Source organism: Ziziphus jujuba, chromosome 5 (genome assembly GCF_031755915.1).
Source record: "Ziziphus jujuba cultivar Dongzao chromosome 5, ASM3175591v1".
In the NCBI taxonomy this organism is placed as follows: Eukaryota; Viridiplantae; Streptophyta; class Magnoliopsida; order Rosales; family Rhamnaceae; genus Ziziphus; species Ziziphus jujuba.
In genome coordinates, this window is record NC_083383.1 from 9,706,907 (window position 1) to 9,729,339 (window position 22,433).

General features: G+C 31.1%; 3 protein-coding genes across 5 annotated transcripts; 1 reads left to right on the forward strand and 2 right to left on the reverse strand.

Moving 5' to 3' along the window:
* Positions 1-321: 321 nt before the first annotated feature.
* LOC107420708 (uncharacterized) lies at positions 322-2,257 on the reverse strand. The gene is made up of 2 exons (XM_016029738.4): positions 1,957-2,257; positions 322-1,110 (listed from the first exon to the last, which is right to left on the reverse strand). Exons 1-2 carry the CDS (start codon positions 2,252-2,254, stop codon positions 431-433), a joined length of 978 nt encoding a protein of 325 aa, XP_015885224.3. The 5' UTR covers positions 2,255-2,257; the 3' UTR covers positions 322-430.
* Positions 2,258-12,372: 10,115 nt separating this feature from the next.
* LOC107420683 (NAC domain-containing protein 79) lies at positions 12,373-16,244 on the forward strand. Of its 2 annotated transcripts, none has more exons than XM_016029702.4 (4): positions 12,373-12,556; positions 12,813-13,038; positions 13,476-13,747; positions 14,550-16,244. In XM_016029702.4, exons 1-4 carry the CDS (start codon positions 12,551-12,553, stop codon positions 15,135-15,137), a joined length of 1,092 nt encoding a protein of 363 aa, XP_015885188.1. In that variant the 5' UTR covers positions 12,373-12,550; the 3' UTR covers positions 15,138-16,244. The 2 variants fall into 2 exon arrangements, with proteins under 2 accessions (XP_015885188.1, XP_015885186.1); XM_016029700.4 differs by having other exon boundaries at positions 12,377-12,556; positions 14,547-16,244.
* Positions 15,894-22,000, reverse strand: LOC107420714 (structural maintenance of chromosomes protein 2-1). 2 transcript variants are annotated; one of them, XM_016029746.4, is made up of 15 exons: positions 21,636-22,000; positions 21,071-21,198; positions 20,726-20,797; positions 20,534-20,647; positions 20,313-20,381; positions 20,168-20,224; positions 19,501-19,554; positions 19,356-19,418; positions 19,152-19,214; positions 18,613-18,777; positions 18,378-18,533; positions 17,742-17,822; positions 17,564-17,625; positions 17,292-17,403; positions 15,894-16,243 (listed from the first exon to the last, which is right to left on the reverse strand). In XM_016029746.4, the coding sequence occupies exons 1-14, from the start codon at positions 21,826-21,828 to the stop codon at positions 17,322-17,324; spliced, it is 1,359 nt and encodes a 452-aa protein (XP_015885232.1). In that variant the 5' UTR covers positions 21,829-22,000; the 3' UTR covers positions 15,894-16,243; positions 17,292-17,321. The 2 variants fall into 2 exon arrangements, with proteins under 2 accessions (XP_015885232.1, XP_015885231.1); XM_016029745.4 differs by having other exon boundaries at positions 17,284-17,403.
* Positions 22,001-22,433: the final 433 nt, after the last annotated feature.

The following is a 22,433-nucleotide window of genomic DNA, read 5'->3' on the forward strand; positions in this document are numbered from 1 at the left end:
TCTAAGCTAGAAAACAGTTTTTCTTAGGTGAAGTGTTTTGGTGGACAAAACTGATCATGATTGTTCAAATTAGGTAACAATTTGGAAAATTATTTCTATCCATATTAATGAATTTCGGTTGGAAGTTCAACCTGAGATGCATAAACATTTACTTTAACATTTTGATAACTAAAATTTGGGAAAATAAATCATTTAAATTGCAATGTTCTCAATTAAAGTGTTCCAAAGTAAAAATGCCAACCAAACTATTACCATGTATGGTGCTCAAAACAAACTATAAAAATCACAAGGGGCAGATAAGCAAAAGAACACCCAAAAAAATAACACAACCAGAGGAGTTTTCAGGCCAAAAGAAGGACCTTCCTCAATGATCCATTGATCTAAATACATAAACCGGCATTGCTGAAACAAAAGAAAAACTAAAATTTTCCTAACGGAATTGCTGCACAAAAGAGAGGCCACACACAATAATTATCGCATATACAGCAAAATCCATGAAAACAGCATTAAACACCTGCTGCATCAACAAACCTAACTCTAAAGCATTTCCTAATTGTTCAGCCCACTCCAAACCATCAGCCAATGTTGTTTTATTTTCTCCTCCGTCAGTTCTTCCAGAGCTTTTTTGCTTACCAAGAAGTTGTGCAAGCACAAAGGTCACATTTGACAGCAAAACTATATAGAATGGCCTAAAGCTTAAAATGCTCTTTACGATGTTGCTGCCTAGTATTTCATAACCTAGAAATGATATAACTACCAAGAGCCCTACTGCTATAGAACAACAGAGTCGGGTACGCGCCGTTTCTACAACAGCAGTACTTATTTGCTTCGGAGTAAAAACTCTGAATTGCTGTTTCAGTGGTTCTGTGCGTCTATCAGTAGCCAAAGTAGAAACAGATGAATTTTGATCCGTTGATGAGGCCAAAGATGGTTTTACCTCACAGATTTCTGAAGCAGGGGCTCTTGACGCTTCAGCCTTGGTCTCAAATTTTCTCAACTGAGATGCTGAACTGCTTCCACCAAAATCATCACCAGTCTGGACAGCATCTGGGGTAGTATAGTGTTTTGGTAACTCAAAATCAGATGCCTCATCCTCACCATTAGGAGAAACTGCATACAAACAGGGATTGTCAGCAAGGATAGCTAAGAGTATGAACCAAATGAGAATGTCAATATTAAACCCACAATAAGGAAAGCCTCCAATTTAATAAGGAGTAACAGTAGGTTCAACCAATAAGTGTAAGGATAAGAGTATGAACCAAATGAGAATGTCAATATTAAAAAGTACTGAATTATCATATTCTGAACTGAGATTTTTATAGTCCCACACTGTTCAGTAAATTTAAGCCTATTTTTGGAACTGAGATTTTTATAGTCCCACACTGTACAAATAATAAAAATCTCAACTTACACTAACCCACAATAATGAAAGACTCCAATTTACTAAGGAAGTAATAGCAGCTTCAACCAAATAAAGTGCAAGGATAGCTAAGAGTATGAACCAAAATGAGAATGCCAATAAATTCTGAACTGAGATTTTTTTCTACCCCACAAATCCAGACCTTCTGGTAAATGATCCAAAGCTTTAACCTCATTCCAGGACTATCTATAACTGCACTTTAAACCCATTTTAAATTCCAATTTCTAGTCCCTAATGAGAATTCTACCTATAAGGTAATTCTAATCCACATAAAGCTTTAGAGCTATCCAAAAATTCACTATCCAAAATGCTAAGTTCAAATTCCCATAATAATTTTAATGACAGACGTTAAATTTTAATACATCAAAAATCCATCATAGCTTTTAAGCAGACTAAGGCATCACCAAAAAGACCCACTTTCAATTCTTCAAGATGGAAGAGAAAATTTTCCCTATAATCTATATTAAAAAGGCATAATGCATTCATAGATATATAAATATATATATATATATATAGAGAGAGAGAGAGAGAAGTACCGGTGGTTTTCTCGGCGGCGTGAGTTTTGGGGTCCTGATGAACGGAATCCGACGGCTGGGCATCTTGGATACCGGGTTGGGGATTTGATGAAGATGATGGCGGTGATGGAGCATGAGGAGGTAGGGTTTGTGACCGACCCGTGATGAGCGCAAGGCGGTCGGAGCCCCGGTCCACGATCTTCCTTCTCCGAGCTTCTCTTACGTTGGTGGCCATTATCGTCACTGAGAGAACCTGAAGGAAGCTTCCTTGAGTAAGTGGGAGACTAAAAAAGAGGTGGTTGCCTTGGGGTTGCTTCATATGGGCCGACCTGGATGTGAATTTCTCAACCTGCCCTGTTAGGGAGGCCCATTCATATTATTATTATTATTATGTTATAAAATTTTCATTTTGCGTCATATATAAATAATTATTTATCAAAGGGGCATAAAGTTAATTGTTTACCGAATGATAGGAAATTTTTAATTAGTTTGTTATTGATTTTATTTATCCATTCAAAAATTTATTTATCTTTATCTAGATTATATGAATTTTAACTGTTAATATATATAAAAATATCATTTATTAATTAATGCTTTTAATGTAGCTTAATAATCCTCCTTTTAGAGGCTTTTTGTACTTATAGCAATTACCATTCACTAAAAACAAGAAAAAAAAATGGGTGTCCTATAGCGCTATTGATTTTTTATTGCATGCTTTGGTAATAAAAATTATAGTTGCTGTTCAAATAATGGTGACAGTTGGAAAATATTATCGGAAGCGTTAACTTTTGTGTTTTCAACAAAATGAATTAAGGCAATTTTTTCTTTTCCTTTTGAGGAAAACATCCCAAAAGCCAAAACCTAGGTTTTTATTTTTTATTTTTTATTTTTTTATTTTTTTATTTAAATCAAAATGAGCAATAAAACAATTATATAAGTTTTCACACTGTTTAAGAAAGGATTTTCTCTTCCCTTTACCTAAAAAAGTTCTAAGTTCGTGCGTAAGTCTCGATATATAATTAATAAACATATATTTATTTACCTTGATGTGATTATTAATTATATATGTTGCTAATTTATACAGATAGACAGAGCTAGAGAGATTTTTGGTTAATGGAGCTAGACAGATAGAAGGGATTGGGTGTGTATGTTTCTTGGAGATTCTATAGCAGAGGTTAGGTATAGCTAACGTTTACGTATATTTAGATTTAAAGAGTGGTTTTGAACAAACAAGTGCAAGAAAAAGCACCCTCATAAGCCAAACTAAATTTAATTATATGCAGCTTATTTAGACAGTAATACCATTTATGGTATATATATATATATATTCTAATTATAATTATACCCTAAAATACATATATTAAGATGGTTGTCCATATAAGATTATAGCTTAATGTCTTTTTTCATATATATAACTACTCTGAATAATTTTCATGCAACCTTTTTGGAAACAACGATATCTCTCCCATCTCTGTAATTCATGATTTAACCTTGTCTTGCAGGACTTGTAATACTTCAACAACCTGATTTATAAATTACTTCCAATTTCTATAGATAATAATTAAAAAGTTTTGCTTGAACATTTGGTTAAATACACTATAGCTAGGAAATATTTATTTTTCAAAACATGCATGAGAATGAGATCCAATATATAACAACTTTTGGATACTTTGTTTTGAAATGCTGGACAAGCTAGCATAAGCAGCATGAACTAATTGTGACTTGCGCCCAGTTTAGGGTCTTTCCTTGATTCTAGAGGGTCTTCGTGACAAATACTTGTCAACTACTTCATTATCAAAGTTAACAAAGTCATTTTAAAATGCCTATTTATTTTCTTTGAAGTAAAATCGTTGAAAGAATGTAATTGAAACACGTACGTATCTTATGATCTTCTTGATCAAGCTATAGCATATTTATGGAATTTATTTTTTCTTGTTTTATTAATGAAATCACGCAAACGTAATTAATTTTATATTTTGTGGCATAAACATAACATTATAACGTTATTTGTTTCGATTTTTAGCACATTGTCTCTTAATATTATCCATTTTACATTTTAATTCTGAAAATAACATATAAGGCTTTGATGTTGACACAAACTAATTTTCTTTCCACTAAATGTCCCTACATGGTTTAACCTTTCACATTCAAAAGAAGAAATTTCAAACAACTTAAGGTAAGGAAGAGGGACTATATAGAGCTATATTATTTTTATATTATTTCTTATATTACAATAGTTATATGTAGAAATACCATTTATTTTAAAAGGTTAAGCTTATTTATATTTTTCTCTGATACCATGGAAAAATACCATTTATTCCAAAAATTTAAACTGATGAAAGGTAGACTTTCATTTGATTTATATTTTTCTTTAACATCATAATGATTATTATTTTTAAAATTGAAATTTAAAAATATATTTGAAATTTGAATGAGTTCATATAGAATTCACTTTGTTTTTCTTGAGTTTTAATATTTCATTAGATTTATATAATCCATAATATATTTTTAAAATCTCAATGATTAAAATAATCAAAGGCTAATAATAAAATTGCAAATAGTTTTCCATTAGGATTGTCCTGAGCATGGTTTAAAATATTCGAATTTTTTTCAAAATTTTTATTTTTTTAAAGGGTAGAAATAAAATTTAGGTTTCAAACGGAAATGGATAGAATTTCCATAATATCTACTAAAATTTTTTCGAAATTTTGCCAAAATTTCCATGTAAATTTCTATAAAAATATCCACATCAAATCTTTAACAATTTGGTTAAAAAATCTATAATTTTCATTGAAATTTTGAAAATATCTATGGAATTTTTTTATTTTTTTTAAATTCATAAATATTATTGATATTTAGTAAAAAAAAATGTATCAAATTAACTTCATTGATAATTTTTTTACCTTTTAATTGCCTTTTAAACATTTAGTAACATAGCAAAATAAAATGAATTGAATTGAATAATATTAATAAGTTCTACTTATTGAATATCGATAAAGTAAAAATACAAAGATTGTGGATTATATTTTTGAACTTAGCAAATCTTACTGCCGGAAATATTTGTTTTATAAATATGGGTAAATAGATGATGAAACATATACATGAAGATGTCACAATAAGAAGAAAATTTGATTTCTATAAATTTTGGATCAATGAGAGTTGGAAGTCATTTTCATAACCCTTATTCAATAGATATTTATGGAATGTCATCAAGTAGCAACTCATGAATACCATCTCAAACTCAACCATTAGAGAATAGTAGTTATGCACATAGTCAACCACTAATGTAAGATTCATATGGTTAACATATTAATAATTATATGCAAAATTATCAAAAAGATATATTTTTTTATAACTACTTCTCACATTTTACATCTTAAAATCAAAATGAGAAAGAAATCGATGATTTTCAACAACTCAGAAGTATTATATGATATTAAGATGATATTTATGAACTATAATGCAATTGTAATAATTGTTTTATATATTTTAGTTAATAAATAGATTTATCATATATGTATTTTTTGACATATTTTTATTAATAATAATTTTTCTATGGTCATTAATTCTTATTATAAATCAATTCACTAAAAAGAATATAACATCAATTTAATATTTTAGCAAGTTTTATAATCAATTTGATAATTGATGGATTAAATAAACTGATTCTAAAGTTTGAATATAAATTTTCAAATTTTAAAACAAATTTTTATCATTTTTTATAATTTTTTATTGATATTCGATATTTTCATAAAAAATTTCATATTCTAAACTTCCGATATTTCTATCGATACCGATTTTTTGAACCTTAGTTCTAAGGCTAATAACATCATTCATGAATTCAGTTCAAAGGTTATTATGCCAAGAAAAAATGTTTAAAAACTAAAATAGAAAATGTAATTGCCATTAGTAATTTTTTTCTTTTTTCTTTTTTGTTATATGGCAAGATGATTATGATCAATATTGTAGATAATTTTTTTCTATTTTCTTATGAGGGAATCCCTCAACACTAATATAGAAAATACTTATTGATTGATTACTTTATTTATTATTATTTTGAATTTAATTTAAAAACATAAAATAGAATCTATCTAACAATCTTTTACACTTGCCATCTAAGAATCTCTGATTTAATAAAGCTAAGGATTCCCGGATTATATAGAGAAGTCTTTTATATACCTCTACATAGAAATTCTCAAATCAAGACCATCACAACCTCCTTTATAGCCATGAAATCACTTTAAAAATTAAAATTTAAAAATACATTTGAGATTTATATAAATCATGACCTAATTCAGTTTGTCTTTCTAGGGTTTTAATATTTCATTAGACTTATATAAATCCAAAAATATCATTAAACCTTAACATTTGAAATAATTGAAAAACTAATAATAAAAGTCATGAAAATCCATTAGAATATTTTTTCATAAAAGACTTTAGACAGCAATAACAAAATGAATCATTTTCATAACGAAAATTCAATCATCTAAAAAAAAACGAATATCATACATGCGTGTCAACGATACATTTCTGACTAGTAGCTGTATGTACCTATCAAAACCCTAATTGGATACAGATAACTCTTTCAAATTCAATTGAAGCTTTAAAACATAAATATTTTTATCAATAGTGGCAGATTAGTTATGATTATAGAAATTTTCAGCAAAGTAAAATAATTTTATAAGAGTTTTATAATTTTGAAGTGCATAACAAGTAGCCTAGCAGTCTTCTTTGCCAAACTGGCTTTTTCCTCCATATTACATCTTGATAGTTACAGTGACAAACGTCCAACAACTGCTTCTATCTTGGCTCTTCTTCCTTAACGCAAATTTGATATGTAAGATTATAAAAATAAATAAATAAATAAATAAACCTTCTAGGTGGGAAAAGACGTCTAACATTGTTCCACTATATTGATGATTGTTTGTATGAAGACATCTAACATATATGCATACTAGCTCCTAAACTGACCGAAAAGTATTTAATTACCCAAATTATTGACCAAAAAGTTTCTAATTACCCGAATTGCCAAGTAATATTAATTAGCAAATTAAAGCAAATATAAATATATGCCATAAATATTCTTTAGTAAAACTAAACATACTACTCAGCAGAAACAACTAAGAAATTAGCTAGGATTGATATTGGATTGTATTTCAACCAAAAGTCGACTAATAATTGTATATAAATATAACTAATGATTAATAGAGGAATTAAACTATATATATTTAGATATTTAGATATACCAATAAGTGAAGTTTTTTATTCTATTTTCAGTCCTTTTTTTTTTTTGGAATAATTCAATTAAAACGCTGTTAATTTAGCACAGTGAGCCCAAAGTGTGTTTTACTTTACAATTTATCCTTAATCCAAATAGATAAAGATAGTGAGATCAGAATGATTAATTACAATTTCTATCAATATTACAAAATATTTGAAATATACATACTAGATAACAAGTTTTTTCCATTTTAATAATTGATCAGTTTATTAATATTTGTTATTAAATCAATCGTTTGTGGTATAGTTAGATAATTGGGGCCACCGACTTGATTATGGATGTCCTGAGATTGATCAAAATAACTAATTCTTTTAACTTATTGAATTTTCCAATTAACCAAAGTAGTGGTTAATCGCGAATCATCCTCGTAGTTTAAATTAAGAAGTTTATAAGATTACCAACTTGTATGTGAAGCTTTGGCAATATTCAAAAAAATAGGTGGGCATGATCTAGACCTTTTTAATTTTTATATTTGAAGTGTACGTTAAGTTAAACAAGAGAGATTGTGATGGATCTGTAGCAGTAGTAATAGTAGTACTTCTCAGAAGCCTCTTGCTCAATAATTTCATTCCAGATTTATAACCTCTCAATCTTTCCAAGATCATAACTAAACCTAACGTCCCTTAATTAGTGACCAGAAGAAAGAGTTTTCAATTAATATGCACTGCTTTATAACCTCTCAATCTTTCCAAGATAAACCTAACCTCTAATTAGCGAATAGAGAAAGAGTTTTCAATTAACATGCACTGCGCGCTTTCCGACAGACCAACTTAATTAAAGTGCACGGCGTACAGTGAGTCAACAATATATCTAAAGACTGAAGTTGAATATTCTAGTCATAAAAGCGTACCATGTTTATTAATTTTGCAGGGAAAACCTGCAATTAATTGTTAGAAAATTAAATATGATACAATTCTGCCGGAAAGCATACACTAGGTTCATCGGAGCAAATTTTATAGGACAACATATTCATACTCCCATTATTGTCTTTGAGATAATTTTGCCTCATCGGTTTCCCACTAGGGTAATTACTTTTTTAGTATCTATTATTAATTGATAGACAAAAGCAAGGACAAAATATCTTTATTTATGTATACATATATAAATATATATATATATATATATATGTACATACACGTGTATGTGTTTGTGTATGTACAAAAATTCTCTTGTAAATAAATCTGTGATATTATTTGAAAAGAGATGTTTATATGGCAAGAGATGAGGATTACATCTCATCAGTTTACCTTTCTATATTTAAATTTAAATACTAATTATTAATCCATCCAATGGATAAACATATGGCCACTTAATCCATGATTTATTAGTAAAGTTATATTCTCTGGCAAGAGAATGACTCATACATGTATGTGTATTGTATAGAATGAAGATAAATATCCTCATTTTTGTATTCTTGGTCATGTCCAACGAGTGAAACACTTAACCCAGGCTTAACCAAAAAAGGCCTGCCCACTACGAGATATCTATATATATATATACACCATAAAACATTAACGTTATACCACACCCAAAAAAAAAAAAAAAAAAAAAAAAAAAAAAAAAAAAAGAAATGAAAGAAAGAAAACTAACATTAAATGCCAACCTAATATTTAGATACAAAGAAAAGAAAGGAAAAGTAGCTACGACGAAAGACAGGAATTCGAGTTTGAATTGGCCAGTGGAAATACATTAAATCTCGAGACTCTTTTACAGGAGCAAAAATTAACTACAAGAAATATGCAAGGTGATTATGGTCAAACAAGAAAATACCATGGTAGTACTTAAAAATTGTGGAACACGAAGCCCAACAGAGAAAGCAAAACTGGGTATTTACAATCTATTGGATATATTGTATATATAGTGTTAAATATTCCCAATTAAACGATGCATATCAGCATTATTACTATTCTTGGTGCATTTGATTTAATTAGTCTAGCGTGTACATTTATATTTATACATTCATATTTACCAAAATATATGTATATATGTATATATATATATATATATACATACATGAACCCTTGTGTTTCAGCCGATTAACTGATCCTTTCCTCTCTATCAGATTTTGCATGTGAAAAGTTGGAAACGTAATAAAAATAAAACATATATGGGTGTTTGTGTCTATATTAAGTGAGATTCAACAAATTGAAGTGAAAAATCCTGAATATGCAATATTCAGTGTCAATGATTTATGCATGTGTGTGTGTGTGCGCGCATGTGTATTAGCTAGAGATCATCATGGGATTTCTATTTTTTTTTTTTTTTTCAAATGAAAGCAGTAGCTATAAAAATAAACAATCTATTTCAATTTTGTTGTTTTGTCCTTGATTAATTAGATTATTTAGGTCCATGTGTATCAATTAAAGTTTGGTCCTCGTGAAAAAACAAGGGTGAGAAAATTCGGGTAGCAATAATAAATTAAAACGGGAGGCCCTGTTTGGACCTCTTCTTATACCTCTTTTTAATCATACCAATGTACTGGAACCATAAATAACTATATGAATATATATGCACACAAGGAGCCAAAACAACGAGGAACAAATTAAGGGAAAGGGAATCCAAGGGACTGGTCAAGGGCACTCCCTGCAGGGAATAATCAATTATCAATCTAAAGGTCCCATGTATAATTTATATTTGGGTATATATATAAATATAATCACTTGGTCTCTCACTAAATCCATATGGTAATATTATATTGCATGACCTTGTAGGTATGGATGTGAAAGGTATACTTGATTTAGGATCTATTGAATCAATCATTTCAGTATAATTTTAATCTAATTAAACAAATCGAAAAACCCAAATCATTATGATAAGAGTCCTTATTTGAATATTATCATGCATATTCATATAATAAGAAATATAATAAGAGAGTTGTTGTATATAGACATTCTCAAATCAGATTTATTTTGACAAAAAATCATACTTCTATTATTGATCTTTGAATTGATTCAAATATTGAAACTTGAATATTTACTTAAATATATAAAAATTCATATAGTGTTTTTTTTTTTTTTTAAGGTTTTAATATTTCACTAAAATCATATACTACAAGATGACATTTTCAAATCTGAACTTCCAAAACAATCCAAATATTAATAACAAAGGTCTTGATAGTAAAATTATCAGTATGTTTTGATAACAATATGATTATATATATATATATATATATATATATATATATATATATATATATATATGTATATGTATATATTTTGTTAAATAAGATAAGATTGTATGTGCATATATATTTATAGAGTTTGCTATAGAAAGGATTAAGTTCATCCCATAAATTAAAAACCTAATACCAAACATCATTTTAAGAGAATCAATCTTGTTCTAAAGTAGATGTCCACTCTGCATGTTACATGATAGAGCATACCCCCTCCCAAAATGCTTGATTTTAGATTATCACATTATGAAAGGAATTTAATGCTTTCCATAGCAAAATATATATATAAATTTTACAGACAGTCTGCATCATTGTTGGATGTGAATTTCAATATTAATAATGAAATAAACTCGTTTTTCTATAATAGTATTGATAATAATTTTTTAAAAAATCATTAACAATAACGTATAATAAAAATATATAGATGTTCATATCATAAACGAATTCTCTGTATATATATATTCATCCCAGCTTTCTCCCCTGATCTTACTAATTCAAAAGCGTTCCCCTGCTCAGTATCGCCTTGCTGATGTGTCCTGCAGGCACTTAGCAGAGGTATAGTGTAGTCAAAATGAAGGAAGGACCCAAATGAAGGAAGGACCCAATTTCACGTAGCATGTTGGAAGCCCATATATATACGTTAGTTTGTGTCTGAATTCTAAAGGGTGTTTACGTGCACCGGTGGACATGGTTGTCTGCATGAACTTTTGTCTTATTATTAAAAATAAATTTATATATGTACGGTGGCATCCTACAATTACTGATCTCATAAAACCCTCCATCTAGCTAATTTGACGACATGGTCAATCATTCGTCAATTGGTATATATAAAGCCTTAAAATCTGAATTCAGTATTATTTTATTAAGCAAGAAAAAATATTAAGTATATAATAGCTATTTAAAAAAAGAAAAAAAGTATAATCGAATTTTGATATATAAGTTGGATTTTAAGCTATATTTATCGTGTGATATTTTTCACATTTTATCGTTATTATCCAAAATTTTTAATAATATTAGTAATATGTTGTCCAAAATATATAAATTCTAATTTAATTTCCACTCCCCTTTTCTTTTTCTCCCTATTTCTGTATCCTGTAGATATTCTACATATATTGGTTTATACCTACTTATTTGAGTATCATCAATTAATTGAACCTCTTATAACAGCAGTCGAGTAATTAAGAGCCAACTAACTTCTGGATATTTAATTACTACTTAAGAAGAAATTACACTCTTCTCAATATATATGTATATATATAAGTCTAAAACTTATAAAATCTTATCTAAAAAAAAAAAAAAAATCTAAAACTTGTAAAGAGCCAAATATGTATGATATTCAACTATATATATATATATATGTATGTATGTATATTTCCTAGCTAAATTAATTCATTTCCAGTTAAGTAAAATGCACTTTAGCTAATTCTACCAAGAAAAAAACAAACTCATTCTATATATTTGGATCAAGTTGAAAGTTTCCTCGACGATATGATATGATAGTACAAATAAAAAAATTACAAAATATTTAAAAAAAGAATATAAAAATTCCAATAGGATTCTCTGCTATATGATCCTGACTGCAGCTTAAGGAACTTTTTATTATTATTATTATTTGTTATAATAAATGATCTCTAATTTATTAATTTAAAGCCCAAGACTGAAGACGGAAGACCTGGCCAATTTTCCAGCAATGCATACTTGTATATTATTATTACCAAAAAACAAATTCCTATATATATATATATGTTTGCAGTTGAATCTAATGCAACATATATATATATATATATATATGTATATGTGCATATATGTTTTTTATTTTTTAATTACAATACTGCATACACTTAATTTCCAAATAATTAATCACGTAATAATTAAATCCCAAAACAAGGATTTCTTCAATGATTTCCCAAATTATTAATTAAAAAGCAGACAACCTGGCCACATACCTTGAATTTGAAGACCCATAGTAGGTGAGATTTTCACACACACACCCAAACACCCCCTTTCCTGTCACAACAAGAAGTTTAAATTCCACATTTCTTGAGCATGCTAACCAAGAAAACCTAGTTTCGCTTTTGTACTCTCTTTACCACCTTCATTTAACAAAAGAAAAAAGGATCTGAAAACGTCAAAGCCCAATTTAACATTTCGTCTTGTCCTCCATGGAAGTAAGCTATCTACTACTTAACTATTACTAGCTCCCCAAAAAGTTTTTAAAATATTTATAGCTTTTGTATACTAGTAGGGAAAGAAAAAGAGCTTTGATGCCTAGGGTTTGTTGTTGACCATCAAAAAGGGCATAAAGAAAATCAGAGACAGATTTTTTAGACCTTTCATACGATTCTTTGGAGGATCACTTGGGAGGAAGTTTTGTTTGGCAGTTGATGATAATTTTTCTTTCATATTTGTTTACTTGTTATACAGAAGCAACCAAGTGAACAGGAAGGAAACGAAGGAAGCCATAAGAAAGCAGACATGGCAGGATCAGATGCTAATAAGGAGGAAAAGTTGCCACCAGGTTTTCGATTCCATCCCACCGATGAAGAACTAATCACTTTTTATCTCTTAAACAAGATCGCAGATGCCACTTTTACAGGCAGAGCAATAGCTGATGTTGATCTCAATAAATGCGAGCCATGGGAACTTCCAGGTAGTTGTAACTTACGAAGTTCTTTCATTTTATGTATATCCAGTCCGGATCAGATGTGGACATCAGCATATGACAATCATTATATGCATATATATATATATATATATATTCATGTAGGTTTGAATGATCTATTTAAGTTTGTTTAAGTAGTTTTTTCTATCCAATTAACTAATCACTTGAAGTCTTTCATCTATGTTTTGATTCCTTTGCTTGATTAATTCAATTATTAAAAAAACCCTTTTACACGATTTTGGTCACCATGCCGTCTCTCATATGATGTATAGTGCTGAAGTAGTATATGGGCCATGAATCTTTCTTGTGAAATAGAGACTAGTACAACAATTCTTTTTCCCTTGGCATTTTTCTAAACAAACAACAAACACAAAAAAAGCAAATTTTCAATGACTTTTGTTGTTGGGATTTCTTGTGTGAATTAGCAAAGGCAAAGATGGGAGAAAAAGAGTGGTATTTCTTCAGCCTTCGAGATCGAAAATACCCAACCGGTGTGAGAACGAACCGAGCAACAAACACAGGTTACTGGAAGACCACAGGGAAAGATAAGGAGATCTTCAACAGCGTTACATCAGAGTTGGTAGGGATGAAGAAGACGTTGGTTTTCTATAGAGGGAGAGCTCCAAGAGGAGAAAAAACAAATTGGGTCATGCATGAATATCGCATCCACTCCAAAGCTGCATTTAGAACTTCCAAGGTATTTGTCCAAAGTCTTCACCCTTCTACTAACTCAGAATTTAATGAAGTTTGTTCCTCTATATATATATATATATATATATATATATATATATTATGACTACTTAACCTTTAATATTGTCTTTAGGTAATCTTCTGAAACCAGAATCATCCTTAATAAGCATGTGAATTAACCAAATTAATTATTAAGTAATTCCGTACAAGTTTTCTTTGGGGCAAAAAAGGAGAGGGATAATTAAGAAAGTCCCAGAATATTTATGTTGTAATAAATAAGTTGAAAGGAGTGATTTCTTCTACTACCATATATAATATAGATTAATCAAAAGGGAAATACTAATTAAGCTGCCCAGGTTGGACTACAAAAGCAAATTAAGCCACATTTTAATTAGAATCACGTAATTAACCTATCATTTTATGTAACAGTAATAATTATTCTAGTTTTTGCTTATTTCACACAAACAAACACTAATTATCACGTCCAACAAATTAATAAGCCAAAATAAATGTGTAAAAAATTCCTTCAAAAAAACATGTGTAAAATATTGTTGATTAATATGAATAAATTTCCAAAATGTAAGTGTGAACATGTCTATAATCAGTCTCCTGTCGAGTAAATATGATGTCATAGTATTATTTTCACCAAAAATAAAAAATAAAAAAATGGTATCATAGTATTATACACTATATATCATTAACAAATCGACTGGATAAGAATATATATATATATATATTTAAATAGTTTGATGTTATATATGTGTATGGATTGTTTTTCTAATTAACAAAGTGATTACATTCTTCAGCAGGATGAATGGGTAGTTTGCCGTGTGTTCCAGAAGAGCGCAGCAAAAAAATACCCAACAAGCCAATCAAGAACAGTAGTGAATCCCTACAACCTAGAAATAGGTTCCAGCGTAGTAGCATCACAATTGATGCACCTTGGAGATCCATCTCAGTTCCCATATGGAAGAAACTACATGACCAACCCGCAAGAACTCGCCGAGCTTTCAAGGGTCTTCAGAGGCGGATCAACTTCCGGTTCAAACCTATCCATACCATCTCAGCTTAACTACCCAGTTGGAGGAGGATACTTCACCATGTCAGGCCTAAATTTGAATCTCGGAGGGGGAACACCGTCGGCACAGACTGCTTTCCGTCCGGTGGTACCTCAGCCTCTGACAGCGCCGCCTGCTGCTCCATCGGCTATGAACCACCAAGATGTTACGTCATCCCTGTCCATGATGACTAGTGGTGGTGGTGGTGCTCAGCTTGCCGTAGAAACTGGTTATGGAAATGGTACGGACATGAACAATGTAGCAACTGGACATGCTGGTAACAGATACATGAACGTTGAGCATTGCATGGATCTTGATAACTATTGGCCTGCCTATTAGGGTTCGAGAAAAGTCTATGCATGGACGACCAATTAAATTAGATAAAAAGCTTTTATATAGTTTTGGCTTTATTTCAACTCCTAAAAAGAGTTTCTGTTTTAAGTTTTATAATTAGATCCTTTGCTTTTTATTAATCATTGGCAATTATAATTAGGTTTTTCAACTTTCTTGTTTGATTGAGTAGAGATGAATAGAAAATGGTAAGCACAAGTTCAAGCTTACTTATAATCTTCTCTAGTCAACTACGTCATCTAAAATTAATACGATTAATTCTTCATTCTGATTTCCGATTGAGAAACTTACAAAGAATGCTACATACGAGCACTAATTAGCGGCCGCCATGGAAGAGTTAGGTAGGTAGATCATGAATTTATAATGAGACGTTTTTTGGGTAACATAAAGAATAATCAATAAAAGTGTGGCCGATGCTTGCACAGGGAAAATTTTGCTCTGACAAGGAATAATTGTCTTTACTTTTTTGCTCTCCTCTTTATCAGAAATATTTTTTTTCTCCTAAAATTTCAACATAAGCCATCCAACATGAAGCGTAACCTACTGAAAATAAGCATTAGATGACCATCCGCATGGTTCTCTCCAACTAAAAGTTCATCCCAAAACTTGGGTTCATATGAGAAAAACAGTGATGCTCAACGTGAAGCTTTCATCATCATTTATTATTATCGAAAATCAAACTCATTAAGAACACACCCTTCCTTACAATTTCTAATCTTTAGTTTACTTCTTTTTCAGAATAACTCTCATAAATTATAAATTCTTTATATTGAAATAGAAATACTAGCACAACAGATATTTATGGATTCAATAACAAATGAGCATCTAAGCCAAAACCCAAACCCTTGTCCTATGTATCATATAAAAATAAAAAATAAAATTACACCTTTAAAAAACATAAATTAAGAAAGAAAAAAAAAAAAAAACTCAGGAACTTCTAAACCTCATGATATGTCTAACCAAGTACGTGACGAAGTTTCTAAAATTTTCTTCACAAAACGAGCAAAAAGTAGCTGAAGAGGCTTTAGAAACAGCAGAGTTAATTGACAAAAAACTAACAGCCTGGAGGAGCCTTGCTAAAGCACAAATCCCACCTGCAAGAGGTTAAAAAAATGATTCTTTTGGAAAAAAGAAAAAAATAACTAATAATAACAGTAACAATATTAATAAATAAATAAATAAAAAGGCACTGGAGCCAAATTTTGCCTTGGTCACACAAGAAAACAAAAAAGAACAAATTGCAACACAATCACTTCACGGTACACATCAATAGACCACCACTGCAAAGGATAATTATAGCTGTTTAATGGAACCAGCCACTCATCATATCAAGTCTAAATAATCTCCTAGACCCAAATTCCAAAAACCATGTTAGACCCGATCGTTCATTCTGCTCCATCATTATACCACATCATACCTTTTGCACCACTCACAGTGGCAAGGACCTAACAGAATCTTCTGAGTTGCCACAAGATAAACCACCCTCAAGTTAGTGTGCGAGTCCTAACTAGGACCAACAATCAGGTGGCAATAATTTAGAGTTCAAAATAGGCTTTCAACACTTAAACCTCATGAAAGATACCCCATTAGCCATTATCCTCGTTAACTATCAATTCAAACAATAGCATTTTTGAATATTTTCTATTATCAAATTTAGCCTTTTTATCAAGGAACCATCATCAATTCTCACTGGGCATCACATGTAATTTATGTAAGCGCTTGATTCAGATACGACTATCATATGTATATGAATCTACAAATCAACACCTTTTTATTTCAACACCATGACAACAATCAATTATGTTATCCTCGATAACAAACAAAATTCTATAACAATTACCTAATCATCATTTTGAACTGGGGATAAATAATCAAAATAGTCAATTTTCATATCTACAGTAAAGTGCATGAAACATGGACTATCATAATTCCTCAATTTCATTTATTAATCACAGTTTTCAATTTTATTGATAGAAAGGTCAGACATTAGACGATTTTAAACTTTAAACGTAAAAAAAATTTCAAAAAATTTTGAATTATTTTTCACATGTCTAAGTAACTTGAATAACAGATGTGCACATACAAAATTTGTTGTCCTTGTATTTTGTTTAAAATAATTATCAAATATGCTCACCTACTCACCAAAAAAGGTAATGAACAAGTCCTGCCTGTCTATTGGTCTGGATGTCCCCTTTTATGCTTACGACGTGCATGATTGGTATTAGTACTTCGAGCAGGTTTCTTAGTCTTTTTGCTGCAGAGATGACAGTATATATATATATGTAATTAACAAGTGGAAAATGTTTAAATTTGTAAAAAGAAGCCAAAATCAATTAAGGACAAAGCAAAAGTACATAGGCCCAAATTTAAGCAGCTATTTAAAGACAAAGTATACAGTTATATTGGAAACTAACCAAAGTAAGGAAGAGACCATTCTGAACAGAATGATGATGGGCAGTGCCAATAAAGCAGAAGCCTGCACCATTTAAATTTAGACAGTCAATTTAAAGAACCCTACAAAAGAATGATTCGACTCCAGTAAAAAATAACAATATAGACAAGGTTTGCATGTTACAACCATTGAATACATACCGCAAACCATTCAAACTCTTTAGTAGCAAGAGGTTTTGTCAGTTCATGTCTTTTCAGCCTCTCTTGGACAGTGGCTTGAACCTTGATAAGAAAGAGTACAATACTTATAATCAACGATAAATTTGATTCTGCAGATAACTCATACGTTGACAATATGAAAGGATGGAAAATAGCATACACTGTACCCAGATTCCAGTTCCAAGAAGATATTAAAAAAAGTTAAAAAGTATTAGCAGAGAAACAACTTCATCCACATGCTTCAGTTAACACTTTTCACAGTGAACGCAAGACACATACTGTATAAAGATCACACACTTAACTTTCTTGTGGATACAACAAAATAATAGAAGACACTGAATTCTACAACATTTCTTTAGTTCTGGATAGTCTACAGCTTATAGCTTTGTTCTACATACAAACTTCTCTAGACTACAATTATCAGCCATGAGGTACAAACTATATTGAGAAATGAAATCCTTAAAATATCTTCCATGCTGTGAACATAGATTCAAACAAAATTTTAAATGAAAGAGTTAAACAATGTGGACTCCATACAACAATGCACCAGAGAAACAAAATAGTATCTTCCAATCACATAAAGAATGGAGTCCAGTTTTGTCCAATTGACATCAGTACCTGATTATGATATGTTGTTGCATGTTGTAGGAACTTCCCATAAGCATGAACTGCTTCCTTTGTATAGGGTTTTAAAACCTCATGCACTTTGTCAACATGAGGCTTTGTGACAGTGGCAACTTGATCAATATATGGCTTACTGAACTTCTTTGCTTCCTGTCACCCAACAGAGAGCTTAAGGATGCACATTAACCACACATATCAACGTGAAAATCAATACCAATGAAGTGCATACCTGAAAGTAGGGATCTACAACTTCTTGTACTTTCACAACATGTGGAGCTATCGCACTTTTTGATGACTCATAAATTTCAATAGTCTTTGTAGTTACTGACTGCAAATGTGGTTCAGCAGATGTTTTTACCACTAACCACTGTTCCTTTATCGATGGGATCCATTTCTGCAAGTAATCGGTCTCAGTGAGAAAAGTATTGATCCAGTTTGATTGAAAATTTAAGGCATCAACTATTTCCCATGTCAAGGCCACTTTTCATTCTCAAAATAAACCTTCATGTACCATTAAACACCATTTAAGAATTCTCAAGTAAATTTGTGATAAAGAGGACATTGTAATAGCAAATAAAGCAGATATTTATCTAAATCCTGCTGCATTGACATCTCATCATTAGTAAGAGTGTAAGACTTCAATAGTCCAAGAGATGAGGGAATAAGCAATTTCCTAGTTGGTACAACCAAAATAAATCTATACAAAGAATACAAAAGCATGTTTTAAATGTTCAGAGCAGGGGCATGAAAGGGTAGCAAAAAGCTTACAGTTTTAATTGTTTCCACATGGGGCTCAGCCCACTTTTCAGCTTGCACTTTTTTCTCCAGGGCCTACAAAAAGTTTGAAACATGGGGATTGTCAAGTAACATATACTATGAAAAACGGAACCGGTAACACTGACTAGTTTGAAACAATTTCCAGAAAGTATCATAATTCAATTCTAACCAACATGCAGCCACCAATTACAATACCTTCTGAATCACCAGATCCAAGGACGGTTTTCCATGCTCTTTCCAATGTGTCTCAATGAGGGACTGTAAGTTGATAGCATTGTCAGTACATAAGGAAATTTTCTTTACAAAACAAAAGATGCTGGATCGAGCTTATCGAGCTTACCTGACAATGGAAAAAATGCACAGCAAGCCATGGTGGAAGCCACGCACCATGAACCTGATTATACATAAGAACATGAATTAAGACTTGCAACAAAAATTCAATTGCAAAAGAATGAGAAGTGGGGAAGAGGAATTGATCTACTCGCCCGGCCTTCTATTTTTTAGGCCATAAAGAACAAGAGAGAACAGGGGGTCAAAGCACAAGCCCTCTTCCCACTAACCAGTATATAAGTGAAACTAAAGGGCATGAATACATGGCATATAAAGCACTGAACAGAGTATAATAGGCCATTAACCTGTTGTCATCTACAGAGAAATTAATAAGATACAAGAAAATCTACTATCAAACAACAAGAGGTAGATACATAAAAAATTTTGAACACCTCTCAAGAACAAATTCAGACTATATTATGGAGTTATTCATGAACAACTTCCAAAATAAAATGTTTTATATATGTTCATTCCAAACCCCTATCCCACAAGTGATACATAACAAATTCTATTTGGGGAAAATATGAGAAATTCAAGCAAAAAGGACAGAAATACTCCACAAGGCCCCTACCAGAAACACTAGTTAATACACTGTTCACCCAACAGAATAACCAAAGCCGCAACAACTATCAAAAAGAGAAGTAATTAGGTTTATATATATATATAGATATTAATACCTCATTTAGCTCTTTTGTTTTGGAAGTGGCATCGAGCTTTGCCTTAATCATTTCTTCCTGGAAAAAAAGGAAAAACAGACAGCACATTAGACTTGTCACCAAGCAACAAAATTGTATTGACTTTTAGCAGCAGTTACTAAATTACCTCAGCCACTTTAAGAGCGCGTTCAGTTTTTTGAATCCTGGTCTTTTGCTCATCACTAACCTTCCGGAGCTGCAAAAGAAAGAATCCCCATCATAATATTATCCCATGAAAGAGGGGAAGAGAGAGAGAGAGAGAGAGAGAGAGAGAGGGGGGGGGGGGGATGCCGTTTAACTGGTATTTTTTTTTTTTTTTTTAATATGTGATACAAAAAGATAGCATACATTCTCTATTGTTGAACTCAATTCCTTAATCTTCTTTTCGGATTCATTTGTCCTGGATTTCAAGGCCTCTTTCTCCTTTTTTTGTGCTTCCAATTCCCTTTTAAGTTTTTCAACCTGCACAGAAGGTTCAAATTTACCATGCGTCAATGTTTTTTAGCGTACAAAGTTTATTTTAATATACCCATATCTAACCTGCTTCTCCAATTCACCAGCACGAGCATGAGCCTTTACAACCTGTTCCTCAGCATCTGATGTCCCTTTTTTCTAAAGACAAAAAGATATTGAAACTGTCAACTATGATGTCCCAGTATCGTAGCATATTTAATGCCTTAACAAAGCTAAACGGAATCTAATCATATACAGTTACTGGCCACGTATGAGTGCGTGCGCATAAGTAACAATTAAACCAAGAAGCTCGATTTCCATGAGAAGCAGCATCAAACCAAAACCAAAAAAAAAAAAAAAAAAAAAAAAAAAAAGAACAAAATTAATAGCAGTGAACAATTAATTCTGAGGACATCAAAGGAGACTCCTAACCTGGAGAGATTCGATATCACTTTTCAAGGATGAAATGCTACCCGACTTTTCTTGAATGATTTTCTCCTTCTGTACGATTATATCATCTTTCTTTTTCAATTCTCCATTTTTCTCATCAACGTGAGATTCTTCAAATATAAATAAGGGCAAAGAACATGTTAGCAAACAAGCATAAATACTTAAAAAGAGCTCACTCTGTTAGAATCAACCCAAGCTCTACTTTGATCCTTTTAGTAAACCAAAATCCATACCACAGGTCATAAAAATCGAGCAATATGAAGTTAAGCCACTAGTCTAACTTCAGATTCCCAAAACTAAAGATCTCCAGTTTCACAAACTTTATGCTTGGCAGGCGAGAAAACCAAAGAAAATGAATAATAAAACTTTCATTCTCTAAATTACTAAATACAGCTCCAAATTTCTAACACCAAATCAAAACCATCTATTGTCAAGAAGTGAAGCTATGGCATTCGTGTCTCACTACTCCAATACCGCAGTCAACATTGCCGATCAATAAAAATAGAAACTAAAAAAAAACCTTAAAAAAAAAATTATAGAAACTAACCAAGGGTATGGATCTTAGACTTGAGTTGATCCAACTCGATCTTCAAAGCGGACGAATCGGGACCACCGTCGGATCCAACAACTTCAACTGGCACTGAATCATCTTCTTCTCCAACCGAAGCATGAGCACCAACATGCGTGAAAATTAGGGCTAAAAAGATTGACAACAAAATCACGACCTTCGAAACCGCCATGAAAACATTCAATTTGTTTTTCTTACACAGCCAAAAACGAAACTCAGTTACTGCAGCAGCAAGAAAATCTCTGAGTTTCGTTTCTTTAAAACACGAAAGGGTAGTGGGTAGGTCGCACAGAAATGATGACGAAGATTTTTTTTACTCTGGGACTCGAAAGCAAAAGCAAAGCCTAAAAATAATTTTTTAAATTAAATTTAAAAAAAAAAAATGAAAAGTGATAATTTTTGGGGATTTTTTTAAGAGAATTTTTTTTTAAGTGTGTAATGCCACATGTCGTTTTTATAGAGCTTTGCTGATTTCAGCGAAAACAACGACTAGTGGGCCCTCGTGGCGTTGGATAAAGAAGACCGACAATAAATTTGATGTCGTCGTAGAGTTGTATACATAGGTTCGCAAAACAAGGTGGGTCGAGTCGGTTGGTGACTCACGTTTATTATAGTAGCAACGAAGCAGATTTAAAGAAATAAAAATATTATAGATCTCTAACCTTTTGCGTTTTTAATCTTCAATTTTTGCCTTAAAATGTCAAAAATGAACGGATTCAAAGTCAAACATTTTTTGCTTTGACTTCTATTTTTATGATTTTTCAATTTTTTTCATTA